This window comes from Synchiropus splendidus, chromosome 4, assembly GCF_027744825.2.
Source record: "Synchiropus splendidus isolate RoL2022-P1 chromosome 4, RoL_Sspl_1.0, whole genome shotgun sequence".
NCBI classification, from domain to species: Eukaryota; Metazoa; Chordata; class Actinopteri; order Syngnathiformes; family Callionymidae; genus Synchiropus; species Synchiropus splendidus.
The window spans coordinates 22,635,685-22,648,216 of NC_071337.1; the positions used below are offsets into that span (position 1 = coordinate 22,635,685).

At 43.8% G+C, this 12,532-nt stretch overlaps 1 protein-coding gene across 10 annotated transcripts in view; it reads right to left on the reverse strand.

The window, feature by feature from the left end:
• The window catches only part of nav3 (neuron navigator 3), a 256,733-nt gene that overhangs the window by 2,846 nt on the left and 241,355 nt on the right, over positions 1-12,532 (reverse strand). For 6 of the 10 annotated variants that reach the window (XM_053864128.1, XM_053864127.1, XM_053864126.1 and 3 more), the window contains 17 exons: positions 11,447-11,530; positions 10,261-10,372; positions 9,746-9,870; positions 8,787-8,810; positions 8,305-8,471; positions 7,496-7,582; positions 5,994-6,147; positions 5,173-5,359; positions 3,371-3,468; positions 3,205-3,300; positions 2,895-3,063; positions 2,579-2,814; positions 1,767-1,921; positions 1,620-1,691; positions 570-766; positions 374-492; positions 51-254 (listed from right to left, as the gene is read on the reverse strand). In XM_053864128.1, the coding sequence (XP_053720103.1) occupies positions 51-254; positions 374-492; positions 570-766; positions 1,620-1,691; positions 1,767-1,921; positions 2,579-2,814; positions 2,895-3,063; positions 3,205-3,300; positions 3,371-3,468; positions 5,173-5,359; positions 5,994-6,147; positions 7,496-7,582; positions 8,305-8,471; positions 8,787-8,810; positions 9,746-9,870; positions 10,261-10,372; positions 11,447-11,530 (2,286 nt within the window). The remainder of the gene's footprint in view (positions 1-50; positions 255-373; positions 493-569; positions 767-1,619; positions 1,692-1,766; positions 1,922-2,578; positions 2,815-2,894; positions 3,064-3,204; positions 3,301-3,370; positions 3,469-5,172; positions 5,360-5,993; positions 6,148-7,495; positions 7,583-8,304; positions 8,472-8,786; positions 8,811-9,745; positions 9,871-10,260; positions 10,373-11,446; positions 11,531-12,532) is intronic. The other 4 variants (XM_053864123.1, XM_053864129.1, XM_053864131.1 and 1 more) reach the window with 2 other exon arrangements.

The following is a 12,532-nucleotide window of genomic DNA, read 5'->3' on the forward strand; positions in this document are numbered from 1 at the left end:
CATTATTTGCACGCGCCGCCTGATCTTCTCACATTCTGCGTCTCCCTCACCAGTGGGTCTCCCTCCGTGTCGCTCTGGGACACCTGCTTGGAAGACGCTCCCTCTTTACTGGAGCTGAACCCGTCGTACCCCACGTCTTCCGGCCTCAGCTGGAGCAGCGATTGTCCTTCCTGCTGCAGCGAGGCAGCGTTCCATGGATACGTGTCGTTCACCCACTTGGACGGATCCTCCCAGGCTGCTCTCTTCCCGTACAGCTGCAGGAGGGCACAACACGTTAGATTATCTTGCACTTGCAGTTGCTGAAGGGTCAGAAAGCAGCACATGCGGTCATAGAAAAACAATCCCTCAAATCAGATCCACACAGGCGGTTTACCTGAAGTCCTTCTCTGACAGCTTCCAGCAGGTACGGCACCAGAGAGTAGTTCCACAGGTCAGTGAACCAGACCCGAGAAGCTTCAGCCTCCATGGGACAGGACAGGAAGAGGCGAGGGCCTGACGTCAGAGGACGATGGATGTGATGTCAGAAACAAAACACAACAACAAAAGAGAGGAGGTTTGGTCTCACGGACCGATGGTGACATCAGAGGAGCTGTGTGCTTCCAGGAAGCTGTTGAGGTGCTGCCATGTCTTTGGGATCCAGTCAATGATCTTGATCAGGTCGTTGCTGCGCATGCTTTTGTTGATCTCTGTCTCGATCAGCTTCCGCCGTAAGAAGCGGCCCAGAAAACCTTTGACTGGCTCCGTGTGGTTAGTGCACAGGACCCACCTGGCAGAGGACAAACAACACTTCTTACAGTACATTTCCAACTCAAAAGTCTCATTTCTCAGCCCATAATCAGCTTTCTCTGCCGCCTAAATATTCAATAAATTCTCAGCTGATCAGCGCCGCCAAAATCATCCTCCCTTGTCGTGCATTCATTCTAATTTATCTGGGTTCATTATCAAGGAGGCGCAATTACAGCGCTCCCTGTAGGAGCTTCAATTCTCCATCTGTGACTTAAAGACACCGAAACAAGACACATCATTCGCATCTATTAGATCATGCCAAGTGAGATCAGATCCTGCTAGTGATTCATTTCAAATCGAGGGAAGTACTCTGTCTTTTTTGTTCCCTGCACGTATTTGTCGCCTCCTCTCTGCTTAATAAACCCAGTGGGACGCTCAGAAAACCTTATCCTCTCAGATATCTAGACGCATGCTTCAGGACCTGCATTAAAAAGCAACATTTTATACAGAAGGGAAAGTATAGCTACGTTTTCATGATTCAGGCCGACACATTTCAAGACATGAAGGAATTTTTGTTCACTATTGTGGTCCGCTGATTTGCCTTTAAGACACACATTTCAATGGCAAGCATCACAAGACCTGCACATCCTTGACACTTTACTTCTCAAACCAATGTAAAACAACAGTTTTCAGAGAATCAAAACTTTCAAGAGAACTGCACATAAGAAAGCGAGTGGAACCTCTATTGTTGCTCTTTTTTTCTGATCAATAGAGACATAAACAGACACACATAGCCGCTTTTAGTTCACTCGAGACCCGGGCCAGAGCGATTCCATGAAACTTCAGTTTAGGAATTTCTCAAAGTCGCATTTTTTAACAACGTGAAATCATACCTGAAGTTGTGGTGGAGCTCGAGGTTTGGAGATGAGGAGACTCCCTGGTTCATGGTCCCGATGACATAAGGGCTGCAGGAGACGACCAGGATGGTGTCACAATAAGTAAGAGTCCTGTTGGAGTAACCACCACCACCAACAACTCACCATTTGTGGTACTTGCAGTTGAGGAAGCCGTTGAAAATGTCACTGAGTGAGCCGATGTGGTGGAGGTTATCCAGGACCACCACTGAGGGGAGTTCTGTGTCCGTCTCCTCTGAGTTACACTGCTCTGCCAGGTTGGACAGGTACTGACGCAGGTCCTTGGAGAAGGATGCAAACATCAGTGTCTGGTAAACACACTTGGAACTTGAAATAAGATAAGATGCCTTGTGAAGGGACACAAGAGGTCAAACCAGACGTCAACATGGTGGGAAAAGCATAAGAGAGAAGTCAAAATTCTTCTTTCTTGAAGAAGGAAAATAATGAAATAAATTCTAATGAAAAATGATTTTCAAAATACTTATGCGAGGAAAGAAGAGAAACTTGAAAACATCTTGAAGCTTAAAAACATAAGATTGGAAAAAGAATATAGTAGAATGTGTGTTTATATGAGACAAGATTAATATCATACATGGAAACTGGAGGACAATACAAGTTGCAATATAAAAAAAAAAACAACTTCTGTCTGTATGATTTTGCATTGAGCAAACAAGGGCCACTGAGAGGAAATACATGGAAATATACTTTGTAGTTTAGTGACACTCACACACTAGTTTGTAGAGAATATGAAAACCCATCTGACCTTTCCAGGCTCCATTTATCAATCTTGGATTTCAAGATTCTACTTAACATCAAACAAATATCACTGAAATACTGCTTCAAATAAAAAAAGAATATGAATGACGATGAGACTGATATTGATCAGTGATGATTACCCTGGATTGAACAAGATTCTTGAATAAGAAAACCTCACGTACCTTGCTGGAGTTCTGGTCCACGTTGAAGCTGGCAACGTTGTGCTCGTTCACCTCCTGCCCTGTTTGCGAGATGATGAACTCGGCCAGCTTGGCGGCAAGGAAGGACTTGCCTGTGCCGCTGGGCCCCGAGAGTATGATGCGACGGTGCTCCATCAGGAGGTTGAGGTATCGCTGGATGATGGGTTTGGGGATGAGAGTGTCGAACACCAGGCTGTCGATGCTATGCTCCTTCATACCTGAGGAGAAACACAGGGAGGTTCACTGACATTAGGTTCTCTGACTTTTTCCAAAAATGTACATCTCCCTCTGATCCCACCTTTGAGGTTGACCTTGATGACGTTGTTGTCGCCCACCAGGTAGCCGCAGGGCAGCAGCTCAGGCACTTGTGAGGTGTGAGAGCGAACAACGTCGCCCATTCTGTAGCAGACTATGCTCTCGGAGCTCAGACCCAGACTGCCCTGAGGGTCCACGCGGAACATGTATTCCTGCACACAAGATGCCTCATTTAAAACACCCGAATGATTCGGATTCATTGAGAACTGTTGTGTGTTAACACGGTGGAAGGGAACACAACGGGACGTCTAATGACATATTATCCTGCTCCATTGACAGTTATTTGGACTCACCTTGAAGAGACGTCGGATAACTCCATCCAGGACGTCCCACTTTGTTTTACCGCTCACACCTATGGATCCGATCAGGTACTCATGGCTCTGCAATCCCTTACATTTGTGACATCAAGTCAGTAACGGTAGCAGGAAAGGTTCTCAACGTGTATGAGGATGAACCAACCTTGGTCCTGTTTGAGCCGCTGTTGATGGTGACGACGATTCGCACACTGCGTCCTTCTTTGCGAAGATTTCCATCGTACCCATCGTCCAAGAGAATGTCTGCGGGGAAATGAAATGAAAACCGTTAAAAATGAACGAAAAATGTGCTACTTTTGAGCAATTGTCCTTTAGCATGTCGATGTTTTTGATACGATCTTTTCTCATGAACAAAACAAAAAAATTGTTTCTCCAAAGTTTTTCACATCTGGATCTTCAGTATCTGATCTGCACTTAGAAATACAAAGGTTCCACAAGACTGACATCAACCAGAACCTTCTCCAAAATGTGTTTCACTCCATATAAACATCATCCTTAAGACAAAAAGAAGAATTCAATGGGTGGTCATAATGAGATATGGAAGTGACTTGACGGGCACAGAGACAACTTAAATATTTAAGGACATGTATCGTCTTGAAAAAGGAAACAGCCGCTGCCCCAGCATCCATTTTTCTCCCCTTGTCCCATGCAGAAGCAGCAACACTCTGGATTCAAACTCTTTCTGTGCGGACTTGATAAGGACCCACTTGCCCGATTGTCCTCCCACGCGCCGCTGCTCTCGGATCATCCTCCATCAATTAGCAAGTGCTCGGGCCCTCTGAGAAAAAGCTGTGCCTTCCATGTTAATTACAGGACAAGTGAGCGGGGCAAAGCCCTTCAATCCCAAAAACTCAGCGGGCCTGCAGAGACTTCCCGTCTGTTTATGTCTGTGTAGCGGCAGCAGCCATTTCATCAGTTTGGGCAACTTCTCCGGATCATTACTCAGCAGAAATGCTCATATTGGACAGAGAGCTCACCACACTGGATGCGACAAAAAAAAACCTGCAGCAGAATTTTGTTCACAGCAAAGCAGACTGGAACAAGTCCAGGTTTTGTTTGTTGCTGTGTCTTCATTATCTTGCTGAGGGTGAACATCATTGTGGCACTTGTTAGTTAGGCAGTTTAGACTGAACAATACATGCAGGAGATGCCAGGGAAACTTCCAGGTTGACATCCTGAGAGCGACTTGAGAACGACTTGAATTGGACTGGAGTCTCTTGGAAATAACTGAGCTCCATTCCCTGAACTGTTGTTTGAGCACACATGTTTAACATTTGCACTGTAGCAGGAGGGTCAGAATACTCAACTATGCTTAGGACCAAAATCTCAAACAGAGTCATGGGCTTAACAAAATTCATAAATGTAAAAGACACTCTTTGATAGGAAAACTCTCTCTCAGTCTCCACAAAACAGGAATCTGGTTTTCTTCTTGCTGCACAGACATCCATCCAATTTCCCACTGTTCAAAGAATTCCCATTCACCTTTAAGGACATGTTTCAGCTTAATTCTTGGACATTTCTAATCGCCACTTGCTGAATACTTGAATGATAATCTCTGCATGTCATAATTTTGACATGCATTGCGATCTTGTTTTTGGTGCCTTTCAAATTAGCTTTGAATTTTATTCGCCTTTAAACATGCAGCACATAAAAAACCTAAAAGACTGGATTTGGGCCTTGAGATAGACATCTGTCTTGTCTTGTAAAACTTGCACACATCAAATTCAGAAAGCTCTACGAAGCAGAGGAAACCAAGTGAACAACTCTATGGAAAGCAAATTGTTTGTAGTGAAACACACATCCCCTGCTTGGCCACTGGCTCACTGCCCTGAGGAATTTCTAGCTCTAAGAATCATAGACTTCAGTTACATTTCTAACTCCACTGTTTTGGCCCCTCGGGTGATATGAGTTGAATTTCGGACAAAATCAGCATAGAGCTGCGCTCACCGGACATGATGGTGTCTGTGATGTTGAGGTTATTCAGAGAAAGCCCCAAACTCTGACGGGACGAGGATGAGGAAGTGCTGGAGGTCTCGGAGGGGGGTCTGGCGGTTTTGACAGGCGTTGCAGTCGGTGTAGCATTTCCACTCGATTTGAGCCGATCGTTTTCAGCCTTCAGCGTCTCAATCTCATTCTGTTGGCAGACCAAATAAGAAAAGGTTGTTCAATATTGACGGGAAAAAAAAAGAACCATTTTCTTCAGAGCCAGAATCTGGGATCCCAGCCACTCAAAAATACCGAAAATGAGGCTTTTATATTCATGTAAAACTCGGTAATGAGATTTTGTATCCACACTATGCCGCTCTTGTTATTACGCCGCGCTGCTGTCTGAATTACGGGCTGCGAGCGGGATTCTGATCTTCAAGGCTTTCTTTGTTGTGAAGGTTAGTCTCTGACGGGAAGTCTCACACGAGCCCCGGATCTGTGGGCAGACTAAAGGCTTACGCATCAACAAAGATCCACTTAGCTCAGGCGTTTATTGTGATTTCATCTGGAAAAGTCAGCTGCTTTTAAGAATCCGAAATGACGCAGCATTTTTCAACATTCTAAAACATGGATTTCTATCGCACAGCCTCAGAGGGATAATGCACAGAAATAACAAACATGAATATTTTGGGAAAAGCTGCATCAAAAGTGACGGAGTGGGCTGCAGATTTAATGCCTGAATTACAGCATATGAATGACAACCAAAAAAGGTTACCACATTTCCCAAACCTTGAAGGTAAGAACTTCATGAACTTGGCTATATACCTGAAAAAGAGTCTCACCTGCATGCGGTTCATGGCTTCCCTGATCTGGTCCAAGTGGTGGGCGGAGCTTAGCGCCTCCAGTCGGATGTCTGTCAGCTTCAGCTCCTTTTCTCTCAGCTCGTTCTTCAGCTGAAGGATGATTTCCGCCTCAGCCTCCGTGCACTCGCAGAGCCTGGAATGGGGTGTAGGTGCAGGTCGGGGGTCATCACGAGGGTTATACAAGTCGACACACCACACATACACCAGGACACACGAAACAGGAGCGCACACCAGTGTGGCAGTGTGGGAGTCAGCGGGATTTAGTGGGAGTCAGTGGTGAATCAGCACAAAAGGGAGCCGAAGCGTTTGAGACAGCGAATCCTTCCCATGTCACATGACTTTTCTTGGTCTCTTTTTGGATGGTTGCTGCTCAGTGATATCACACAGATCATGCAGGACCAGTGGTGGTTTTACACAGGGGACATGAAGGGCCAGCACCTTCGCAGTACTCTCTCCGGCCCGCCACTGTGAGCCAAGTGAAAACTATCTAGTCATCGCCAACGTATTGCGTTTAAACCGTAACTAATATTGATTCAGTGTTGTTAACGGAATAAGCAACAAATCCAACCACGATTAAAGAACAGGTCACGAGCATGAGTGGATAGAATTTCCAGGAGGCCAGTCAGAATAAATTAAAATAATGAATGCCTCTTGCAAAAGTCTCTCAAAACAAACTCATTTCGGAACATATTTTACTGCACTGTTTTGATGTTAATTTGTTTTGTGGTTTACCATACATGTTGGAAAAAATGCGTTTTATTGTTCAAAGGTAAGGTGCCCCTGACATTGAACCTTGACCCCACCTTGGCCCCTGTCGTAAAAAATTGTGAAGCACCACTATACAGCACTGAGCGGACTTCACTTGACCATCTCATATCTTACACTTAAATTCCTGGATAAATATTTAGTCAAACTCTTGGCCCAGCTTTAACAGCAATAACACATCCCAATGTAAAGAACAACATGTAACAACAACAAAAACACAGTAACGGACCTACATGAGAGTAAACTTCAGCCAGAATGGCAGTGGTACTGGACATTATAATATTCAAAAGGCCGTGTATAGTGGAAGTATATGTGCTGTGATCCCCACAGGCCTTGAAATAAACTGATTTGAGTGGGGACAGAAGTACCATGTTAGGTTTCAAGGCCTGTACAAGTCAACTCTTCTCAATGTTTCAAGACAAAAAAGCTAGATATCTTGAAGAAAATGGGGATGATGAAAAACTCTACAACAAATAATCCAGACAATATCATGTGATATGAATTCTTCGCCACACCAGCCAGCACTATTTCAGCGCCTCACACGCGAGCCAAACATTCTCGCATGCTTTCGATATCCAGCCGACGATGCCTTTTACTGTCATGAACCTTTATTCAGCCTGACACATGTCAGAGTGTGTAGCCAACAACTCTGGACAGTGAAGTCAGCGCATCCACCACACACAAAAACATCGGTGCCACCACACAGTGCCTGTTACCGAGATCTGTGCTTGTAGACCACATGACCGTTTTGCTTTTTCTTTGGTGCCCAAATGGGGGAAGACTTGCTATCGCAAAGGCACTTGCTACAAGACGAGTAAGAGAGAGATGAAGAAGGAGGTTGGTGGAGAGAAAACGTTGGTGAAAACACAGCAGAAACATGATGGCGATAACAAACGAATCATGCGTGCATGTCTGCGTCGATGACCTTTTGTATGACTCCCTTTTATGCCTTTAAAGTGGCTCCATCCATCCACCCATTCTTCCTTGTTTACTCTTATCATTTTTTTCCTTTATAATCCCAGTCACTTTCCTTGTTATTCTGCCCTTAAAACCAACCACAGTCCATTTTCCCTACTGCGGTTACTCCATTATTCCTTTCCCGCATTCATATATAATTCTTTTTTATGAAGACAGTTAAGCAACTTGTCACCTTGCATCTTCTTATTGATCAATCGATTCATCCTTGCACAATTTTTGTTTAAATATTATTCTAGCAAGTTATTTGAGCCACACATCACTGTTGCTCTTGCATTATTTTGTCTTTTAACTTGACCTTTTTTTTTTATGTAATTTTAAAGTACGCCCATGGATTTTAACGTATTCTTTCCTCCTTTTCCTTGTCTGAGATTTTGTATGCAGTGTCATATTAAACAATAACTGAATTGAATTGTGTTGTTATGAAGACAGGAATTATGAAAAAAGAATCCAAGAAGCACCTATTGAATCATCTATGATTCAAGAGTGTTGTATATTTTCTCTCCATATCGGCGATGGATGCAGTGTCCTTGTTCATGGCAGAACTCACTCAGTGGTGGAGGGCGATGAGCGCAGCGTGCTGACGCTTCCTTGTCTGTTGTCGTGCTGCAGCTTGGGTGAGGAAGGCAGGGAGTCGCTCATCTCCTCCATCTCGTCATGCGCCGATTGTGATTTGGTTTTCTTCTTGCTGAAGGCCTGTTTGAAGGAGCTGCGCAGCTGCAGGAGGAAGAGAAGGAGCACAAACGCACAGCACGTCAGTATGACCGACCCACATGAAGAAAGTAGGCATCAGGAAGTCACGGCCGTTGTCTGGTTGCAGGAAGGAGAAAAGCAAGGCAGTAAGTTTCAAGTAAGAATCAAGCACGCTATATGCACAGGTGGGAAGAAAATGGTAAAAGAGGGGCGGGAGGGGGTTCTGTATCCATGCCGACCTCGAGAAGGTTACCAGGGAAAAGAGGCACGGGTGACTTTCAGAAAGGATGAGCTACAATCACTGCACAAACGCACACGTACAGTCAGGATGCCACTGACCTGAGCCGGGAGGGAATCTGCCACCTGAAGACGCAAAACACACCCAGTGTTTAGACACACAACCACACACACACCTCATTATTTCTACGTCTGAGATGTCTCCAGCTGTAAACGGACTTTGTAAAGAAGCAGCCTTGGACAACAAAAAAAGAAGTTTTAGTATAAGGAAGGAAAAACTCTCCCTTCAGTCTATCTTTCACCAAAGGCTCAGTCAATCTCTGCATTGAACACTATTAAGGTATGACAGGATTATAAAAAAAGTAGGGGTGAGTCTTGATTAAAGCAACAATGACAACAATATTTTATAATAAATTCATTAGAATTATTCACATTTTCATATTTGACACTAGAATGATTGACTCATAAACAATAGCATCAGGGTGGAGACTAAATCCGTCTCCATCTTGGTTGTGACATTGTATCAAGTGGTGTACATGGAATTGCTGCACAGAAAAAAAAAGTTTATACATGATTAATCTGTGTGATTTGGATTGATTCATTATTTTGCCTTTAATTAATGAATCAAAAATAATCTTCAATTCCCAGCTGTAATTAAAAGTTGACTTCAAGGTAAATCCTTGTGCTTCATTTCAAATTAAAAGTCAAGTGACTCTTGGCCTGGTTTCTACGCCTCCCAAGTGTGATTCTAACAACTACTGTAAAACAGCTGCTTGGCCTCACCACGGACGGTGACACCGCCGCAGCCGAGTTACCTAGCAACAGTGAAATCTTGGCAAACAGGTGGGAGACCAACAGGTTCAGCTATATTTACGGTGGGAAGAAAACAGACATTTGTGATTCACACACTTTGAGCAACAAAGTTAGAGTCTATAAAACTATTTTCACTTTCATCTTTTAGACAACATGATGAAGTGAAAAAAAAATGATATTCCAGACAAAGAAATAAGAACACTTTTTTTTCTGAAGTATTTAATGTCTTTCTGTCTTCGGCCACCTACCCAGCTCTTCTTCTTCTTCTTCTTGTCCTCGGCTTCTTTGCCCAGACTGCCCATACTGGAGTGACTGGCTGCGCTGTTGATGCTGGACATGCTCTCTGAGGAGTGCTGCCTTCGAATCCGCAGGTCTGGGTAAGAAATAACACAATATTGAAGGATGAACATGGAAAATAAAAAAAAGAATTGTGGCATAAATTTACACAATAATAGAATAAAAACATCAAAAAATTCTATATACACATTAGTTAAAAAAACAACTTTTAAAACTGGGTAAATTAAAAGTAGAGTAAAAACTCATTTACGCTATGATGATGAAGAGAATAGAATTTATGTGTAATAAAAAACTTCTGTTGAGGAACCAAAGCTGCAAACATTGACTACAAAAAAAATGAAACTTGAAAGATTGCCAAACTGCCTCATTAGACCTGGGTCCACAAGATAGCCAGTCCTGGATAGGAGCCGATAAATGATGTTTTCGGCAGCCGTACGTGACCTGCTTAAACTTCTGATGCATTTACCTTTGTGAAGGTGGTCAGGGCCGTTCAGCGCCACCTGTATAGCAGTCTGTGCGTCTGTGTTCTGCGTCTTCAGCGTCTCGATCGTCTCTCTCAGCTCCACCAGCTCTGACTCCTAAGTGGAAGTTAGAATGATGAAGCTGTGACACAGTAACACTCGCATATTGATGTGTTTTTCCGCTGGAGGGGAGGAAGAGGTAAAAATATTCACAGTAAATTTGCTTCAAGCCTTATCTCCTGCATGGAATGAATAATAAATTGCAATTTCACTATCAGATTGAAGGAGTCTACACTTCTGAACTTTCTTAAACCCCAGCGGCAGAAAGGGTTTCCACTTCAGTTAAACTTTGCTCAGGCTTCTCAGACGAACGCATCCCACTACATGCCTTAAATGTGTTTTTATTTGCTGTCATTTATAGTCATCGTTTCTTACCTGCACTGTCAGACAGTACGCGCTCAGTATTTTTGGTGTTATCGTGACAACGACTGTCAAGCGTGTAAGCCTGTTGAGAGCTCCTGACCTCGACACATCAGCTGCTCTGTATTTAATTTTGGCATTTTGAAGGTCGTGTTGACAAGTTTTGATAACACACACAGATTTTATGAAACATGTACAACATGTATCACACCTTCTCTCCAACAGATGACCCCATATTCAACCGTGACACTTTCTATTGATGTGACTAGTGCATGAGTTAAAAGCATTGGTGCTTGATTCTTGATACTTTTTCCACCTGCGGTTAAAAAAAATGGAAAAACTGAATAAAATTCTGAATCAAATAATAAATAATTTATATTAACTCCAAAGAGGTTATAAGTGAAATTTTTACTGTTGGGGGCGCCATCACTTTCTTCATATTTTTTTCTTTTCAAGAACCTTTCCATAGTTGTTAACTATCAGAGATATGCAGCAGTCAAGTCAATTGAGTGACACACTACTGCCACGTGGCTAATGTATGAAAATTCAGCGTCTCGTGGCCCTCACGGCCCAAAGGTGTAAAACAAAACAAAAAAAAATAGTGGCCCTCTAGGAGCGCAACCATGGGCCACAGCTCTATGGTTATAAATCACTGGTCTATCTCATTGTGAGAACCTGCAAACCTGTCTTCGGTCAAGCCAAATGACAAGCCAAATTAAAAGTTTAAATACACCTGTATTCTAACAAGGTTGTTCAAAACTCAAGCTGTACCTTTTGTTCGGCCGTCATGGTGAGACTCTGCAGGCGACAGGTCATGTTACTCAGGCTCTTCTCGAAAGCTGCCACCAGGTGAGCCTATCAAAACACAGGTTTAAAAAATATGTTTAAGACACCAAAAAGCAGTGGTGATATATTTTGCATCCATTCATTTTATTCAGATTATCAGTGATGGGTGTGAGGCCGTGCCATACAAAGCAATGGCCCAGAAATGTGGGCTGCTTGTTCGGAATACCTCACCAGTAGGTCAGTCACAACGCCTCGTCCACCTCTTTTGGCTTCACTATGAGCCTCTTCTGGATGACCAAACTTCATATCCAACCAAGACACCCTTGGCAGAGTTGCTTATAGTCACTGGCCTTCCATTTTAATGTACCACAGACACTTCACTATCCGCTACATCTCTCTTACCAAGATGTTTGTACTGTACTGCAAAGAAAGCCACAATGTGTGCCCTTGGATTGGAAGCCGTCTTCTAAGACTTCTTATTGAGGCATGGAACACAGTTGCGTCTAATTGAAAGTCCAGATGAAACGGCACAGATGTCTGCTGAACAGAGAACTGCGGCTCTCGCAGGCCACCAGTGTCCCCTCGCTGACTTCAGCTGTCACCTGAAGGTCAACGCTGAGAGGAATAATTCATGTCAGCACACAATCTGCTGCAACAAATGTACCCGCTCTCTTTTTTGAGACTATTTGACGCATTCATATTCATGTTCGGGCGTCTTCATGAGTCGCTCCACCAATCTGTGTGAGCATATTTGTTTGGTCTTGCATTGCCATGAGACCCTCGGCGGCGTGCCCTGACCAAGTGGACGCTTGCCCATCACAGAAAAACAGCCAACTCCCACAGTAGACACACAGTCAGAATAAGTAAACTTTTTACCATAGAGCTCCATGAACAGAGCAGTAGAACCTCGTAAAGCATCTTTCCTTGGTATCCCCGCCTGCACGTGGCCAAGTGTTCACCTTTACAAATGTCAACTCTACATCTCTGTCCAACTCTGTCTGTGATTCAGCCCACACGTGTTGTGTCCACCTGTCCTCTCCGTGGGAGCAGTTGAACAGATTCAAATGAGGC